This window comes from Hylobates moloch, unplaced genomic scaffold (assembly GCF_009828535.3).
Source record: "Hylobates moloch isolate HMO894 unplaced genomic scaffold, HMol_V3 SCAFFOLD_6, whole genome shotgun sequence".
NCBI classification, from domain to species: Eukaryota; Metazoa; Chordata; class Mammalia; order Primates; family Hylobatidae; genus Hylobates; species Hylobates moloch.
This window is the reverse complement of record NW_026652281.1, coordinates 109,155,704-109,175,829: the sequence shown is the minus strand read 5'-3', so window position 1 is coordinate 109,175,829 and position 20,126 is coordinate 109,155,704. Positions and strand designations below refer to the sequence as shown.

The window sequence follows — 20,126 nt, the reverse complement described above, 5'->3', positions numbered from 1 at the left end:
ATGCAGCCATAGAAAATGAATACAAAGGCTAATCCCAAACTCTGCAAGTCATGGATAGATCATGTCTAGAAAAATCCGTAAAAAATGTATTCCTCCTACACTGGTGGGGTTTCCATAGCTGTTAAAACCTTTGCTGACATAATCCTATGAATGAAGGTAGGTGCACTAACAAGTAGTAGTAGTACTGCCAAGGACATCTCCAAATGTCTTGCAAAGTTTGGTTTTAGGATTTTGATGATGGTTGATGAAAAACACTGAAAAAACGTAAATCAATGGGAATGATTTGGTTCTATTTCTCCAATGTGTGTGCATTTTCACGGGACCCATATCTAATATATTTCATGTTTCTTTTGCTTTTTGGTTTGGCTTTTTCTTAGAGGTGAACTGAATTCCTCAAGGGTCATGATACAGTTTTTGATAATTCAAACAAAAAGGATTTTTTTTTTCTTTTTTTTTTTTTTTACCAGAAGTATTCTTTTCTCCTGAAATTACATTCTGGCTCAGGTTGCTAAGTAACCAGTTTTTTATTCAAGGCCCAGACCAATCCCTACCTTTAGGTCAGAAGTTCCTAGAAGGAAGTGGTTCTTTTCTCTAATATCTTGAAAAATGCCAACTAGGTAAGATTATTTATGCATAATTGAGCTAGCAGTGGTGGTAAAAATAAAGCCCAAAGGCTACCCTTGCCTTCCACCCTTGTTCCTCTTCTCTGACCTGTGACCATTCCTGTTGCAACTCTTCTAGACTAGGGGATAACTGATGTGCCTGACTGCATACTAGTCATCATTTCACAGTTACAATTCATCTGCATCTGTGTGATGCTTGGTTGTTATGCTAGAATTTGTAATAGTTCTGTAACAACTATTCATAATAGCTATTACAAGGTATGTAAAAGTTATGACATAACTTGTAGCAAGAGGCTGCTGGTAACTTTGGAAGAAATTGTACCTAAATCTTGAACTGTGCAAAGCAGTTTCTCCAACAGCAATGTAATTGCAGCTGGAGTTTCAGGGCAACAGGGTTTAAGGTATTAGGTAGAGGTCTTGAAATGTGGCAGGCCCTCACCAATGTTACAGTATTGTCACCTCTGACTTGAGGCTCCTAAAGAAGTGGTTAGACTTAGCATGCCACACTCACTGGGGGCTCAGTGTGGAACGAAGCCAGGGAGCCCCATTCCCATGGTATTCTGTGCACAGTGCTCCTTGGAGTTCTGCCACACAGCTATCCTGACATTTTCTGAACATCCCCCAGTTAGAAGTCTGGTCTGCTTTGCTGAGAATGGATTCTCCAATGTAACTTCCACAAGCATGTGTTGGAAGGGTTATTTTCATCAAGCCCCCTGTTAAGCTACTTTGCCATTCCAAATTTGCTAATATAAGACTATTTTGTTATTGTTTGAGGCCAAGGAAGCATGAGAAAAATCTAAAGGGAAGAAATGCACCCAATCTCAAACCAACCTGGAAGAGGGTTCACACTGGGGCAGGATCTGAGCTTCGCTCTTGGTCCCAGGGAGAAGGAACTTCCTCCTCTCTCAGAGGCTAGGAGGATTTGGACCCTAGACTCAGTGATGTTATAGGACCAACACATTTGTGTGCCCACTGTGCAGTAACAGACCAATGCACAGAGACAGTGGGGATGCAGCAGAGAAAGTGATGATCAAAGGTCACTGAGTGATGAGATGGGAGGAGACCCTCAAATCCATCTCCCAGAAGAGTTCTGGGCTGGGGTTTTTAAGGGGATCCTGGAGGGTGAAGGGCTGAAAAACTAGGTCACTGATTGGTTGGGTAAGATGGATGAAATCATCAAGATGTTGAAACTGCATTCTTTGGTGAGTCAGCTTCTTGTGGGGTCCTTCAGATCAGCTGATGTCAGTTGTTTCACTGGTACACAAGACCAAGAATAAATACCTCAAACGGAAAACTTAACGTTTCCTAATGTTCAAGTTGTTATCTCCAGAGCATTGAGGGGAACTATGATCTTTAGCAGGGTCTACATGATTCTGAAACAGCAGGCATCAAACAGCTATGAGGAAGCAGGTCTGAGCGCAGACTGATCTGGTGATTAATACTGAGTGTGCTGCAACCTGGGTTCATTTTTGTTTCTCTCCCTCCCTTTTCCCTGATTAATTTTATAAAATGTATATGGACAACTTTAATGGCTTGGGGAAGCACTGGAACAGGTCTGAAGTTGGGGGAGTTGCCCCTAGCCACCCCATGGCTGGCTATAAGCCATGCTGTGACTGAGGGCATGTTAGCCAAGATTTCACACAGCTTCTTCCACCTTTTCTTCAGCCTTAGGAATTGTTTACATATACCACATTTACCATTATTGAAAATGTCCACCCTTTTGAAGAGTAGGGTGATGGACCAATTGCTTCTCTTCTCCCAACCTATACCTCTGGTGAATAGGTGGAAGGAGGCACATTTTGGGAAGGGTTAATTTCATCAACTAGGTCCTATGCAGATTTGGTAAGACTCCTCTCAGGACTGTAATGAAGAGAGTTATGGCTGTGGGTTTGGCAAATGTCAAGTTTTGCCAGGTACTTTAAGGTAGCACTCTCAGCTGCAATGTGCATGCAAATCGCCTGGAGGTCCATGAAAATGCAGATTCTGATTCAACAGGTCTAGGGTGGGGCCTGAGGGCCTGCCTTTCTTTTTTTTTTTTGAGACGGAGTCTTGCTCTGTCTCCCGGACTGGAGTGCAGTGGCGCGATCTCGGCTCACTGCAAGCTCCGCCTCCCGGGTTCACGCCATTCTCCTGCCTCAGCCTCTCCGAGTAGCTGGGACTACAGGCGCCCGCCACCACGCCCGGCTAATTTTTTTTGTATTTTTAGTAGAGACGGGGTTTCACCGTGGTCTCGATCTCCTGACCTCGTGATCCGCCCGCCTCGGCCTCCCAAAGTGCTGGGATTACAAGCGTGAGCCACCGCGCCCGGCCGGGCCTGCCTTTCTAACAAATTCCCAGGTGATGCTGATGCTGCAGGTCCATAGGCCACTCTGAATAACCAGGAGGCTCGAGGCTTTAGAGTTGTGGTTCTCACAGTCTGATTGGTCTCACCAATGAGCATCACCAGGAACTGGCTAGAAATGCAAATTCTCAAGCCCCACCCAAATCTCCTAGATTGGACTTCCTGAGGGTGGGGCTCAGCAATCTGTTTTAGTAAGCCCTCCAGGGGATGCCGATGTATACTAATATTTGAGAAGCACTGACTTTATACAGATGCTGTATATTTGCAAGTCATCACTCTTGCTCATTGATCTTAGCATCCTCTCGGATTATTGGTCAGAGTGATGTTTGCTCACTTAACCGTTGCGAAAATCTGTCATCTGGTTGTCTTTATACCTATCAGTGGTGTCTTTAGAGGTTATAAAAATAAATTGTCTATGAAGTATGGCAGTCCTCCTCATCTATGGTTTCAGTTACCTGTGGTCAACTGTGGAATGAAAATATTAAATGAAAAATTCCAGAAATAAACAATTCATAAGTTTTAAATGGCATGCTGTTCTGAATAGCTTGAGGAAATCTCATGCCATCCCACTCCATCCTGCTCAAGATGTGACTCATCCCCTCGTCTAGCGTACGCATGCTGTAGACACAACCTACTTGATAGTCACTGAGTAGATGACTTGGGGTTAGCAGGTCAACTGTCGTGGGATCGCAATGCTTGTGTTCAAGGAAACCTTATTTAGTTTAATAATGGCCCCGAAGCACATGGGTACTGATGCTGGCATATTATTATAATTATTCCATTTTATTATTAGTTATTGTTGTTAATCTCTTACTGTGCCTAATTTATAAATTAAACTTTATCATAGGTATGTATGTAAAGGAAAATACCACAGTATATGGAGTGTTCAGTACTATCTGTGGTTTCAGGCATCTACTGGGCACCTTGAAATGTATCCCTTGAGGATGAGGGAGGACTACTGTAAAGGTCTGTGTTTACGGACATTCTAGAAAAAGCTTCTTTGGTCCTAGAGTATACTGGGCTAGGGTTGTAGGGAGATGCAGAAGAAGTAGAAGAGTCTACCTCCATGAAAGCCGCCTCTGACAGGTATAAGGGCTTGCTAAAAGATTGCCGGGCCACACCTACAGACTTTTTGATTCAGTAGATCTGACATGGGGACTGAGAGTTTGGATTTTTAATAAATTTCCAGGTGATAGTACTGCTGCTGGCCCAGGGACCATTTTTGAGACCCACTTCTTTACGGCATTCATTCCCAAGAGGCCATCTTCTTCCAGCCTCCTGCCCCTCTTGCAGGAGGGCTGTAGGGGATGAGTGTGGGAGGAAGGTAGAGGCAGGGGGACCCTCTGTCAGAGGTGTATGTCTGCAGAAGCAAACCCATTCCAGGGCCAGACTTTAACTATCTTTATTTCAACAGGTGACACTGATAGGTAAGTGGTCCTATTAATACATACCACAAGACCCAGGGGAAGCCAAGTCTCTGGGCTGAGGAATGTGCCCCACTGCTCCTTGGAGGTGAAGCTTCCGGAATGATGTTTGAGAAAGGCACTGACCTGGATCACCACACTTTAGGTGCACACAAAATAGTGGCAGTTGCAATGTATCAAACTGACGTGTGGTTCTTCCCCTGGCAGGGATTTCCTGACTCAGTTGCAGCACAGGGCAGGTGATTCATCTGTAGCACTGGTTCTCAACTCTGCTGTACAAGTTAAATATATATAATAAAGATGCCCACGCCCCTCTCCAGGCCAGTTACATCAGATAGGGACTGGGCAGGTTCTGAGTGAGAGTCAGGTGGTCCTGATGTGCAGACGGGTTGAGAATCCCTGCTCTCCGGCTGAGTGCTATCCAAGGCGGGGGGTGTGTGTGTGTGGCAGGGGGAGCTGGGATCTCTACTAGCCTTTCTCCAGGGCCTAGACTTCAGTGAGAACTTTCTGTGTAGGGCAGATATGGGATTCGGACACTGATGGTATAAAAGCCAAGAGAAAAAGTGATGGGAGTGTCCCTGGATTGCCCTAATGTTATCTGCTCATCCCTTTGAAAATATTTATTTGGCTTTTATGTGAAAGCAGAATAAAATACCACATCAAAACAGTCATGTCTCATGGCTTTTTAAACCATTTTGGATTTTAAAAAGAAACTGCAGTACCCAGCATCACGCACTGCTAAGTGTTGTAGAGTAGAAGGTCATTAGTGTGATACCTGTGCCTTCTTCGTAAAAATGGGAATTATTACCAAGTACTTGAGCTTTGGGGCTATGTCAAGAAACTCAAGGTAGGGACTTACAAAGATTCAGTTGTCTAAAATATAGAGCTGTTGTGTGTAGTTATAATGTTTAATATGGAATAGATATTTCATATCTATATTTGGAAAACACATAATATGGAAATAACTGCCCTATAATTGTATGAGAAGAATAAAAACTGTTCCTTTAGAATTCTTATTGTTTTCTCTATTCTTTTTCAGGCTAAGACAATGCATAGCTTTTGGTTGATACAGGTAACCCTGGTTACCACTAAAGGGTGATCCCCTTCAGATAATAAACCCATTTAACTCCAGTTTCACTCCCTTCACCAGGAGGGCAGCTCACAGTCAGCTTGGTGGTGATGGGGGTTTTGCTGCCAGATGGGTTTCCTTCAAAGGAGACTGTGATGTTGTTGATCTTCTTGGGCCGCACAGACTCTACAGCGCGAATGGTGAAGGCTGGGTTGTCCACGATGATGGAGAAGGTCACCATGTGATAGAAGACATTCTTGAAGGGGATGATTATGCTGTACCCAGCTCGGATCAGGAAGGGACCTTGGGGCTTGGGAGGCAGAGCCATTCCAAAGAGGGGGATGATATACTCTCCACCTGCGAGTGATGATAGGATCAGGGTGCCCTTGGTCTCACCCAGGTGGCTGGGCTCGAAGAAGACTTCCACGCTGGCTTCAGTGCCTCCCTGGCCTCCTGGGGCTGCATTAATGAGTTTTTCTGCGTGGAAGTCTGTACAGTCAGTCTGAAAGGGGAACAAACAAACTCAGCTCACATGAGATCCTGAAGAGCACACCAGGAGCTCAAGTCTACCCCAGCCCCTCCACTCCTGGACATCAAGCAACTATGTCTGTGTGAGACTGGGAATGTTATAAAGTTGTGTCCTTATAACTCCCTTGCAGGGTAGGTATTACTAATTATTATTTCTATTTTGCTACAAAGAAACAAAGGCAAAGAGATGTTAATAATGTGTACTGAGACACAGCCAGATTATGTCAATAGGGCAGTCATGGAGGCTGATCCCCTATATCCGGTTCTTTCCTTCCATGCACATGGAAGACCAAACATTCTGGCTCCTTGCAGATGGGTGGCGCTAGTTCCAGACAACTAGCTGTGAACAGAAGTGAAAGGTGTCACTTCCATGCTAGGGCCTTTCATTGCCAATTTAACTCCTGTCAGGGTCTTTTCACCCCTCTAGTACTGTACTGGAAATATTTGAGATGGTGCTTGAATCCCAAGGGACTGAGATGAGCAGGGTCCCCTGCTGGCCTCTCTGGAAAATTGCTCAAATGAGAAACAAGCCTTCATATTAAGCCCCTGTGGTTGTTACTGCACATAACCTAGCATCTCTTGGCTGATACAACTGATCAAGAGCCTCTGCCTCTTGGCTACAGCCACAAGATCTCTGATTTACCTGGGCATGTGACTGCCCAGTACAAAAGCTACCTTTCCTGGCTCCTTTGTTGATAGGTGTGGTCCTGTGAAGTTTTGTTCCATGGAATATTAGTAGAGGTGATATATACAACTGTCCCCTCTTCCCTTGTAGCTGGCTGGAATGTGGATGTCCTGATAAACCATCTTGGCCCATGTGGACCAAAGCAGCTCCCTGCAGAGGGCAGAGCATCGGGACAGAAGGTGTCTGGGTGCCTGGTGTCAGTGAGCTGCCATTCCAGCTCAAACTGCTTATGCCCAGACTGTTATTTGTGAGAGAAACCAACATCTAATTTGCTGTTATTTGTGGTTTCTGTTTTTTAGAATTTTATTTTATTTTTTTAAATAGAGATGAGGTCTCGCTATGTTGCCCAGGCTGGTCTTCAACTCCTGGCTACAGCGATCTTCCCACCTGAGCCTCCCAAAGTGCTAGGATTGCAGGCGTGAACCACTGTGCCTAGCTTTGGGTTTCTGTTTTAGTAGTTGAACCTATATTCCAACTGATGTAACAGCTAATGTATATAGCCTAGGCTATAAGAAAATGGCTTTAGATACATATTTAAATCCTCATAGCAATCCTGCAAGGTTGGGGGTATTATCCCCATTTATAAATAAGCTTAGAGAGCTTAAGCAAATTATTCATACAAAGAGTAAGTGGTGAAGCCAGGACTCAAACCCATGTCTATTTGATTCCACAGCCGATACCATGACCACTAAGCTATACTGTCTCCCTCTGTGGATCACTGGGCGTGCTGTGTGAAACAGAACTCCCCTACACTCCATCACAGCTTGTTAAGACAGAAAGTCTATAATGGCAGAACCCAGGTCTGGTTCTGTTTGTTTCTAGCTGGGAGTTTCCAGGCTAGATTCAGGCCTCTGAGGCAGGTGTCACCATGACAACGAAGCACCTGAGTCTCTCTGAGTCTCACATTCATGCTCCCTGTGTCTCCTCTCATTGTTTTTGAACCCAGCGTTCATGTGAGGGAAGGGCAGAAGGTAGAGCAGGGGCCACTCACCCTGCAGTAGTATTCTGTCCTCTGCCGTGTATAATTGATGAACTTCACAAGGATGATTTGGCTGCTGCCAAGGACAGTCTGGAAGTGAACGGGCTTTTCTGGAAGTGCTGGTGTGGCTTTCAGATTGAGCTCATACTGGTAGTAACCCAAGTCAGTGTTGTGCAAAGTTAGTCTTCCGAGGGTTTCTCCGGCTTTCAGGGGCTGGAATTCAAATGAGAACGTGCCCTGGAAGAGAAAAGAGAGGATCCTGTCATGCTGAAAGGCTAATTCATCACCTGCCACCTAGAGACCTGCCCAAGGCTCCATAGCAGGTTGGGGGCAGAAATAGTGCACATGATCATGCTGTTCTTGCTCCTGGGGAACCTCTGTCCAAACCAGCCCACCCTCCCTCCCCTGTACCTCTCCTGGCTTTCTCTAGTTCAGGTGATTCTATATCTGGGATCTCTATGAGTCTAAGTGCAGGTGCTGGACCCTCTCCTGAGAAGCACACATAGGGAAATGTGGAGATGGGTGAGTGCTGCCAGTAGGAGGGCTGAAGCTTAGGCAGCTCTTTCTTTGCTCATGGCCAATCTCAGAACAGCGTCCTGGGTTCTGCCATCCTCCATTATTACCCATAGCAATACAAAGCAAGAACCAGAAAGCATTTCTTATATAGCAAAACAAGTGAAACAATTTGAATGTATTATTAGTAGAAGATTAGTTAAACAAATTATGGTTTTCTCATTTCAGTGGAATATTGTGTAGCCACTAGAAAGGATGAGGTAGAGCGGGGCCTGGTGTGGTGGCTCATGCCTGTAATCCTAGCACTTTGGGAGGCTGAGGCGGGTGGATCAGAAGGTCAGGAGTTCAAGACCAGGCTGACCAACATGGTGAAACCCCATCTCTAAAAAAAATACAAAAATTAGCTGGGTGCAGTGGTGTGCGCCTGTAGTCCCAGCTACTCGGGAGGCTGAGGCAGGAGAATCGCTTGAACCTGGGAAGCAGAGGTTGCAGTGAGCCAAGATCGTGTCACTCCACTCCATAGCCTGGGCAACAGAGTGAGACTCCGCCTCAGAAAAAAACCAGAGGTGTAGAGCAATACACATTGAAATGAAAGGTGTTGATGTTGATGATATTTTAAGTGGAAGAAAGGAGGTTCCAGAAATGCATATATAGTATGAGCTCTTTTTTGTGAAGAGTATGTCTATGGATGTACAGAAAGAGACTGTAAGAATATATACCACACTGTTACCAGTAGTTATGTTAGGGTGGGTAAATGGGATTCTGGAGATTTATTTTCAATTTCATACACTTTTATATAGGTAAAATTTGGTTTTACTATGAGTAAGTATTTAAAAAAATAACTAGTTCTTATTGAAAAATATCAGAGGCTGGGCTCAGTGGCTCACACCTGTGCTTTGGGTGGGTGAGGCAGGAAGATCACTTGAGCCCAGGAGTTTGAGACCAGCCTGGGCAGCATAGTGAGAGCCTGTTTCTACAAAAAAAAAAAAAAAAAAAAAAAATTAGCTGAGTGTAGCAGCACATGCCTGTAGTCCTAGCTACTCAGGAGGCTGAGGCAGGAGGAGTCCTTGACTGTAGGAGTTTAAGGCTGCAGGGAGCTATGATCATACCACTGCACTCCAGCCTGGAAGACACAGTGAGACCCCATCTCTAAAAAAGTTTTTAAAAAAAGAAAAATATCAGAATAAAAAGAAGATATCGCTGAAGTTATAGATGTTTAACAAAAAAGAATATAGTATAAGAATTTAGATAATTTTACCACAATTTAAAAACTAGATAAAATAGACATGTGTACAAACAAATATAACCTATAAAAACAGACCCCACTTTGGGAGGCCGAGGTGGGCGGATCACCTGAGATTGGGAGTTTGAGACCAGCCTGACCAGCATGGAGAAACCACGTCTCTACTAAAAATACAAAATTAGCTGGGCGTGGTGGTGCATGCCTGCAATCCTAGCTACTCGGGAGGCTGAGGCAGGAGAATTGCTTGAACTCGGGAGGCGGAGGTTGTGGTGAGCCGAGATCACTCCAGCCTGGGCCACAAGAGCAAAACTCCATCTTGGAAAAAAAAAATCAGACCCAAGAACATATAGAAAACCCACTTAGTTCTATTAATATAACCATTAGAGAAATGTAATCAATAGTAAAAAAAATCCTTAAAGAAATTCCAGGTTCATAAATCTTTACTCGTAAGTTATACCAGACAATCAAGGATGAAAGAATACTAGTATTCCACAAATTCTTTCAGAGAAAAGACTAAGAGGGAAACTGCTCCAACCAGCATAAAGTTGATACCAAAATCCAACAATAATAGGAGAAAGAAAAATTGGATGCCAGTCTTTCTCCTGAACATAGTGAATTTTAGAAGATGGTTGGGTACAAAGTCATTAAACAAAATAAATGAATTGTAGCCAGGCGTGGTGGCTCACGCCTGTAATCCTAGCACTTTGGGAGGCTGAGGCAGGAGGATCACTTGAGGCCAGGAGTTCCAGACCAGCCTGGCCAACATGGTGAAACTCTGTCTCTACTAAAAATACAAAAATAGCCATGCATGGTGGCGCATATCTGTAATCCCACCTACTCAAGCGGTTGAGGCATGAGAATAGCTTGAACCTGGGAGCTGGAGGTTGCAGTGAGCCTCATCACGCCACTGCATTTCAGCCTGGGTGACAAAGCGAGACTCTGTCACAAACAAACAAACCCGAAATAAGTGAATTGTAAAAGATGATGGGGTACAAAATCAATATACAAAAATTAATTATATTTCTATATGCTTACAACAAATAATGAAATTTTAAAAAGATACTATTTGTAATAGCATCAAAATATATAAAACCTAGAAATAAGCCTAATAAAAGATGAATAAAGTCTCTACATAGAAGACCAAAAAAATGCTATTGAGAGAAATTAAAAAGGACTTAAATAAGTGGAGATTTGCTCGTGGATTGGAAATCTCAATATTGTAAAGATATGAATTCTCCTTCTGATAGACAGGCCCAAGATGGTCCTCAATAATCCCCACCTCTGGGGATTCCCAGTCTCATATAGTCTTCTCCCATATGATACCATGGGCTGACCTGTGTGACCACCGGCATATGGTAGAAAAGATGGCATGTCACTTCTGAGATTAAATGATCAAAGACTGTGGCTTCTATTCTTTTTTTTTTTTTTGAGACAGAGTCTCGCTCTGTCACCCAGGCTGGGGTGCAGTGTTGCCACCTCGGCTCACTGCAATCTCTGCTTCCCAGGTTCAAGCAACTCACTTGCCTCACCCTCCTGAGTAGCCAGGAATACAGGCACATGCCACCATGCCCGGCTAATTTTTGTATTTTTAGTAGAGACAGGGTTTCACTATGTTGGCCAGACTGGTCTCGAACCCCTGACCTTGTGATCCAACTGCCTCGGCCTCCCACAATGCTGGGATTACAGGTGTGAGCCACCGAGCCCGGCCTGTGGCTTCTATTCTTGTGCACTCTTTCTCTTAGATCTCTCATCCTAGGGCAAGTGAGTGAGCTGCCATGTTGAAAGCAGCTCTAGGGAGAGGCCCACATGGTGAGGAACTGAAGCCTCCAGCCAACAGCCAGCAGGGAGCTAAGGCCTTTCCAGCAACCACATGAGTAAGTTTGGAGACAGAAAATCTAGCCCCAGTCATGCCTCGAGATGACCAGTGTCCTGGCTGACAACCTGATTCCAGCCTCCTGAGAGACCCTGGGCCCAAACCACCTGGCCAAGGTGCTGCTCTTAAATCCTGATCCTCAGAAACTGCGCAAACAGTAAATGTTTGTTGTTTTAAGTTGCTAAGTTTTGGTTCATTTGTTACAAATCAACAAATAACTAATATATTCTCAAAATAACCCATAAATTCAATGTAATCGAAATCAAAATCCCAACAGGTTATTTTTCTTTTCTTTTTATTTTTTATTGAGGAACTTGACAAGCTGATTTCAAAACTGATATGTAAATGTAAAGGGCCAAGAATAGCTAAGATACTCTGGCAGAACAACAATATTAGAGATTACTAAGTCTCAACATAAAGCTGGAATAATTGCTTGCTTTACCAGACATCAAACCTTACTCTAAGTGGGTAGTAATTAGGATGCTCTGATATTGGCACAAATTCAGTAATTAGATCATTATGATATCATAGAAAAGCTAGAACAGACCCATGCATAGATGAACTTGATTTATGTCATAAATGGCCCTGCAGAGCAGTGGGGGAAAAGATGGCCTTTTAAGTAAAAACAGTATGAAACAATTTATATCCATTTGGAAAAAAAGAAAACTTGACTTCTGCTCACATATGAAAAGCAATTTCAGGCTTTAGGCAAGATGATTGCAGCAGCATAGTTTGGTATCTCCCCAAATCTCCCCACAAAATGCACAGATCTACTAGGTTAACAGCAGCAAGAACACATGGCCACGATTTATAACAAAGCTCAGTGAAAAGGTAACCCCTCAAATCCCAAAATACTAGTGGGTAGGACCAAATTACTAACAGCTAGCAGATGTTTGTGGTATCAGCCACCACAGGGGAAAAGCAGGAGGAAGGCAAAAGAGCACCAGTCTTGAGAGCCCAAGAACCCAGTATTGCCTCTGAATTGGGGGCTCTCATGCAACCTGGAAAACTTTTTTTCCCTTGACATTGCATGAACAGGCAAAACCTGGAAAACCCAATAAGACAATGTGACAATAGCAGCCTAAGCTGGAGGAATAATTTCGGGCTCCAGTTTATGGTTAATTGCAAAAACTGTTGCGATAAGATTGGACAATGTGGGGCAGTATAGGCCATTTGAATGCACAAAACCAAGTGACTGATGCTCCTTTCTAAGATAAAACTCCTGCACTGAGAGAAATTTATGAAAGTAGAATCTATTTGACCATAACAGAGACACTAGTCTAAAGGAAAGATAGAGCTCAGAAAAATGTGGGGATGAGAGCAGAGAAAATAAATCTTAAAAGCATAAGGGCTGCATTTGAAAAAAAAAAAATCAACATTTGGCAGTTACAACAGAGGAGACAGCCTTAGATACACAGGTTACCTTCTCCTTCCAAGAGTATGGAAAAACCTAACATGAGCAATGGAAAAGGAGGATGGTAGAATTATACACAAAGTTATCGTCTTAAAAAAGTGAATCTGAGCAGAGTAACAATGAAGACAAGACAGGAAGAGATATCTACAAAACAAACAAACAAAAAAGAAAACAGAACAGCCCAGATAACGAGAAAGCACATGGGGGAGTATAAACTTGACTACGTCAGTATATTAAATACACATAATATAAATACTCTAGTGAAAAGTAAAGGCTGCTAGGATGGAGTAAAAAAACAAATCTGGCTGGATGTGGTGGCTCACACCTGTAACCCTTGGGCTCAAGCCCGGGAGTTTGAGATGAGCCTACAAAAAAATATAAAAATTAGCCGGGCATGGTGACACGCACTTGTAGTCCCAGCTACTCGGGAGGCTGAGGTGGGAGGAACATCTGAGCCTGGGGAGGTTGAACCTACAGTGAGCTGTGATCACCCACTGTATTCCAGCCTGGGTGTCAGAGTGAGACCCTGTCTCAATCCCCTCTTCACCCACCTCTCTTAAAATCTATCTCATCTATATACTGTTTATAAAAGACACATTTAAATTATAAGGGCACAGAAAGGTTGAAAGTATGACAATTAAAACATACACTATGCAAATACTAACCAGAAGAAAGTTGTATTAATAGCAGACAAAATGATCTTCAAGGCAAAATCATTAGTAGAGACAAAGAGGATCACTTCGTAAAGAAAAGAGTTTCAAGCTACCAGAAAAATACTATCATTTTTACTTAACCAAAACATAGCTTCAAATATCTGAGGCAAAACATGACAAACTACAAGAAGAAACAAACAGATCCACAATCATAGTGATATACTTTAATGTACTCTCTTAACTGATAAAAAAAAAAAAGCAGACAAAAATATCAGTAAGAATATAGGAAATTGAACCCGGCTGGGTGCGGTGGCTCACGCCTGTAATCCCAGTAGCACTTTGTGAGGCTGAGGCAGGCAGATCATGTGAGGTAAGGAGTTTCAGACGAGCCTGGCCAACATGGCAAAACCCTGTCTCTACTAAAAATATAAAAATTAGCAGGGCGTAGTGGTGTGCGCCTGTAATCCCAGCTACTCGGGAGGCTGAGGCAGGAGCATTGCTTGAACCTGGGAGGCGAGGCTGCAGTGAGCTGAGATCACACTACTGCACTCCAGCTGACTGAGTGAGACTCTGACTCAAAAATAAACCACGGCTGGATGCGGTGGCTCACGCCTGTAATCCCAGCACTTTGGGAGGCCAAGGCGGGTGGATCACGAGGTCAGGAGATCGAGACCATCCTGGCTAACACGGTGAAACCCCGTCTCTACTAAAAATACAAAAAATTAGCTGGGCATGGTGGTGGGCACCTGTAGTCCCAGCTACTCAGGAGGCTGAGGGAGGAGAATGGCATGAACCTGGGAGGCGGAGCTTGCAGTGAGCCAAGATAGCGCCACTACACTTCAGCCTGGGCGACAGAGCAAGACTCCGTCTCAAAAAAAAAAAACAAAAAGCAAAAAACAAAACCTCAAAATGGCAAATGCATTATTTTAAAAAATAGATGGAGGATCAAAAAACAACAACAACAAAACCACCCCACAAAACTACACAACTACACACTGGGCCATAAAAACAAATCTAAACACATTCTAGAGAACTGAAATAATATAGAATATGTTCTCAGATCACAAAGTAATTTAAAAAATAACTAGAAAAATCCACGTTTAGAAATTAAGAAACTCTTCTAATAACCATTAGTTAAAAAAGAAGTATTAATCACAAAAATTAGAACCTTTTTGAACTGAATAAAAAACACTACAATCACAATTTGTATAACTGCTAAAGCAGTACTTAGACATTTATAACCTTAAATGTATAGATTGGAAAATCAAGAAGACTAGAAGTCAAAGCACTAAACCTTCATCTTAGAAATTAGATAAGCCCCCAGTATCCCCAAAGGAAGCAGAAAGAAGGAAATAATAAAGACAAGAGCAGAAATCAAGTAACCAGAAAGCAACCATACAATAGAGTCACAATGGAGCCAAAAGATGCATTTTGGAAAGAAACCTCTGGTAAGACTAATCAAGAAACAGAGAGAGAAGGCACAATAACCAACATTAGACATGAAAAAGCGACGTCACATTAAAAAGGTAATATGATATTAACAACTTTATACCAACATTTTAAAATATGGATGAAATGAACATGGTCTTATTACTGACTCAAGAAGAAACAGAAAATCTAAGTAGTCCAATAACCCATTAAAGGAATTGAATAGTAGTAGACAAGTAGTGGACAATCTCTCCCACCTCCACACATACAAAAACCCACCAGGCCTAGGTGGCTTCATCTGTGAGTTCAAGAAAGACATAATTTCAATCTTTTATAAACTCACAGAATCCAGAAAGTGAGAAAATGCCTGACTCTATATGGCTTGCAAAACTTTGGTACGCAAACTGGATAAAGACAGTATGAGACACCTGTAACCCTTGGGCTCAAGCCAGGGAGTTTGAGATGAGCCTACAAAAAAATATAAAAATTAGCTGGGCATGGTGACACGCACTTGTAGTCCCAGCTACTCGGGAGGCTGAGGTGGGAGGATCATCTGAGCCTGGGGAGGTTGAACCATAAGCTCACTCATGAACACAGATGCAGATCTCCTATACATAATATTACCCAACTGAAATCAATGTTTGTAAAAAGAGAAATTAAGTCCACGAGGAGTTAGCAGTTTATCAGATTAGTAAACCTTAAAAAAACCCGACAATATCAAGGGTTGGTGAAGACGTGGAACATTAAGAACTCTCATCACTAATTGGCAATTACCTACTAAAGTGAAAGCTATGCACACTCTATGACCAGTGGTTCGACTCCTAGGCATATGCTGTGGAACAACGTATGCCTGTGTGCATTGGAAGGATATATGCACCAGGAGATCCATGGCCACATTTTTCGGGATAACTAGACATTGAAACCAACACAAATGACCAGCCACTGAAGAATGAATATCTAAGTTGTGGTCTAGTCACACAATGGGATATTCCACAGCAGCAAAGGCAAACGAACCTCAGCTGCGTGCAACAACATGGACAGCTGTCACAATCACAAGATTGAGCAAAAGAAAGAAGACATTACAGAAAGCATATGCTGTGATTTTTCTCACAGAAAGTTCAAAAACAGGCAAATCTAAACTGTATTGCTCAAAAACAACAAAAAAATGATTATCACAAAATAAGAATACTGGTAACTCTGAAGGGTGAGAGAGGGAGGGTGCTGTGATTGCAGAGGGGCACATGGCTGAAGGAGGTTTCTGGGGTGATAGCAACTTCATAATTCTTGGCCTGGGTATGAAACAGATATTTATTTCATAATTATTTGTTTGAAACACAGGTTTTAATACATTACAGGTATATATATGTTTTATAGACTTTTCGGTATAGATTTTACAGTTCACAATGAAAAAGATCAAAATAAAATAAAGGGCACGGAGACTTGCGCTGAAGAACAAAATGGATTGTAGATTCTGCAGAGGAAGGAAGTTGGCTGGGGCTGGAGTGAGGGGAACTCGTCAGGTGGGCTGAAGGTGGAGAAACACAAGAGATTTGATAGAATCTGGACAGTAAGAGTTTGGAGTGATAAACAGATAAAAAGATTCCAAAGAAAGTTCATCTCCCTACCAGTTCACAATTCTATAATTCCAGCCATGCCCTCCTAACCACTGTCAAAGTTTTCCTGTGCTCCTTCCTGAAGTAGTGTGTGTGTGCGCAAGCTATTACGTACCTTGTTTTCCTTTTCACCACACCTATTCTATACTACTTTTATTTTATTTTATTATATTATTTTGAGATAGAGTCTTACTCTGTTGCCCAGGCTGCAGTGCAGTGGCACAATCTCGGCTCACTGCAACCTCCACCTCCCGAGTTCAAGCAATTCTTCTGCCTCAGCCTCCTGAGTAGCTGGGATTAAAGGCGCCCACCACCATGCCAGGCTAATTTTTGTATTTTTAGTAGAGATGGGGTTTCACCATGTTAGCCAGGCTAGTCTCAAACTCCTGACCTCAAGTGATCTGCCCTCCCTGGCCTCCCAAAGTGGTGGGATTATAGGCGTGAGCCGCTGTGCCTGAACGCTATACTACTTTTATAATTATCAAAAAACAAGAAAAATAGTTTTAGCTGGAACAAAGCAAACAAACAAATCACAGAGACAAGGTTCATAAGAGAATTCCAAACTATGTGCCCAAGCTCCTATGAGGACTTTAGCAACAAGGAAAGGAACATGAAGGTGATTGTCCCATCCCCTGCCTTCCTGACCACTGTCAGGGCTGGCTCACCCTCCGGGGATGCAGAGTGTGGATCCAGAGGTCTCATGGGTGGAAGCCACTATCACAGCTCTCAGGGAGCCCCCCGACAGCCAAGGGGCCATACCTCGGAGTTGGGAGGCACCACAAACTGGGAGGGCAGGGCGATGTCGGGTATCCGGCATTCTGTGGAGAAGGTCACCGAGTAGGGCAGAGGGTTCTCCAACTTGATGGAGGCTGATGCAACTTGCCGGACCGGGGTCACCATCTCGATGGTTTTGATGATGCCTGAAGGGACGACCCTGAAACTCACATTGTAGTACAAGAACTCATTTGTCACCTCGTTTCGGAAGGTCACCTGCATTCACGGGGAGAGAGGGAGGAAGGAGGGAAGAGTAGGTAGGGGTGAGCCGAGGGTCCTCTGCACATTTTCAGGGGCTCCTTCTCTTTGTTAGCCTTGTTTGGCACGTGAAGCACGGGTACCAGGCTGACAGGACCCTCGCAGCCTACCCAGATCCCTGCCAGCCAGACTTTCTAGTTAGGGATTCCAGCTCCTCCCAGATGAGAGATTATTAAATAGCCTGGGCTTGCTTTAGAAGAGGCTAGAGCAGAACTGTCCAATGCCAGCACTTCCCTGGTGGGGACGGCTGGCCGGCTCTGGAAAACAAGTGAGACCTGTGAGGTAAGTTTCAATGGGCTTTCTTTCTTTCTTTCTTTTTTTTTGAGAGGAAGTCTCACTCTGTTGCCCAGGCTGGAGTGCAATGGCATGACTCGGCTCACTGCAACTCCGACCTTCCGGGTTCAAGTGATTCTCCTGCATCAGCCTCACAAGTAGCTGGGATTACAGGTGCCTGCCACCGTGCCTGGCTAATTTTTGCAGTTTTAGTAGAGACGGGGTTTCATCATGTTGGCCGGGCTGGTCCTGAACTCCTGACCTCCAGTGATCTGTCTGTGTTGGCCTCCCAAAGTGTTGGGATTATAGGTGTGAGCCACTGCACCTGGCCACAATGGGCTTTCTTCCTATTCCTGTTGCTGCTGGGATAGTTTAAAAACAATAATAACATCTGACACTTAACTAATGATGACTGTGTGCCAGGCAATAAATAGAAATGCTTAATTAGTTAATTCACACAATTCATAGGCACTGTTATTATGCCACTTAACCTTTTTTAATTTAATTTAATTTAATTTTTATTTTGTAAAGATGAGGGAACTGAGGCTTAGCAAACTCAAGTATCTTGCCCCAGGTCACATGTAAAGAAGAGTCAGGACCAAGATTTGAACCCAGGTTAGACTGACTCCAGAGCTCACACTTGCAACGACACTATACTGTCCCTTCACCCCTGCAACGGACTTGTGCTGCTCACCTCTTTAAGTTCTCTTCACTAGTGACTGATAATGTTCAGCATCTTCTTGCGTTTTTATTGGTCATTCATATAGCTGCTTTCATGCAATAGGGTCTATTGAAGTGGTTTGTCCTTTTTTTTTTTTTTTGAGACGGAGTCTCGCTCTGTTGCCCAGGCTGGAGTGCAGTGGCGCGATCTCGGCTCACTGCAAGCTCCGCCTCCCGGGCTCACGGCATTCTCCTGCCTCAGCTTCTCCGAGTACCTGGGACTACAGGCGCCTGCCACAACGCCCGGCTAATATTTTGTATTTTTAGTAGAGACAGGGTTTCACCGTGGTCTCGATCTCCTGACCTCGTGATCCGCCCGCCTCGGCCTCCCAAAGTGCTGGGATTACAGGCGTGAGCCACCGCGCCCGGCCGAATAATTTTTAGATGGACTGTTTCCTTTCCTTTCAGTGCTTTACAGATAGCTTCCATTATTTCCTAGGTGAAGCCAGAACTCTAGGACAGCCATTGTTATTGCTGTCCCTCTCTCTGTAATATGTATTTTTTCCCCCTGGCTGCTTTAAGCTTTTCTCTTTATCTTTGTTTTTTGGCAGTTTGAAAATGAAACGATGCCTGATGTATACAGGCATAGTTTTCTTTGTATTTCTCCTGCTTGAAGTTTGCCAGGTTTCTTGGATCTATAGTTTTTTTTAAAAAACCTATTTTTAAAAAAAAAATCCAATTAGGAAAATTTCAGTATTTTTTCAAATACAGCCACACCTCCATTGATTGCACTTCACTTTATTGTACATTGCGGATATTACATTTTTTTAAAATAAATTGAAGGTTTGTGACAACCCTGTGTTGAACAAGTCTATTAGTACTATTTTTCCAACAGCATGTGCTCACTTTGTATCTCTGCGTCACATTTAGGTAATTCATATTTGGACATTTTCCATTATTTTTATTTTTCATAAAGATGGGGTCAGGCTGGTCTTGAACTCCTGACTTCAAGCAATTCTCCTGCCTTGGTCTCTCAAAGTGTTGGGATTATGGGCATGAGCCGCCATGCCCGGTTGTTTCATTATTTTGGTATCTGTTACGATGATCTGTGATCAGTGATTTTGGATGTTGATATAGCATGGCTTTGTGTCCCCACCCAAATCTCATCTTGAATTGTAATCCCCACATGTCAAGGGAGAGACCCTGTGGGAGGTGATTGGATCATGGGGGTGGTTTCCCCCATGCTCTCATGATAGTGAGTGAGTTCTCAGCAGATCTGATGGTTTTATAAGGGCTCTTCCCATTTGCTCACCACTTTCTCTTGCCTGCCACCATGTGAGATGTGCCTCTTCCCCTTCTGTCATGATTGTAAGTCTCCTGAGGCCTCCCCAGCCCTGTGGAACTGTGAGTTAATTAAACCTCTTTTCTTTAGAAATTACCCAGTCTTGTGTATGCTTTATAGCAGTGTGAAAATGGACTAATAGAGATGTTACTATGTAATTGTTTTGGGGTGCTATGAACTGTGCCATACAAGATGGTGAACTTAATCAGTAAATGTTGTGTGTGTTTTGACTGCTCCACTGCCTGCCTATTCTCTCATCTCTATCCCTCTCCTTGGGCCTCCCTATTCCCTGAGACATAACAACACTGAAATTAGGCAAATTAATAACCCTATAATGGCACTTAAGTTAAAGTGAAAGGGTCACATGGCTCTCACTTTAAGTCAAATGCTAGAAATGATTAAGCTTAGTGACAAACCTGAGGTAGGCAGAAAG

At 43.4% G+C, this 20,126-nt stretch overlaps 1 protein-coding gene across 1 annotated transcript in view; it reads right to left on the bottom strand.

Moving 5' to 3' along the window:
- Positions 1–5,275: 5,275 nt before the first annotated feature.
- The window catches only part of HYDIN (HYDIN axonemal central pair apparatus protein), a 397,956-nt gene continuing 383,105 nt past the window's right edge, over positions 5,276–20,126 (bottom strand). Inside the window, exons 83-85 of the mRNA XM_032157850.2 lie at positions 17,146–17,376; positions 7,662–7,886; positions 5,276–5,959 (exon numbers count right to left, since the gene is read on the bottom strand). Of these exons, the coding sequence (XP_032013741.1) occupies positions 5,477–5,959; positions 7,662–7,886; positions 17,146–17,376 (939 nt within the window). The 3' untranslated portion in view covers positions 5,276–5,476. The remainder of the gene's footprint in view (positions 5,960–7,661; positions 7,887–17,145; positions 17,377–20,126) is intronic.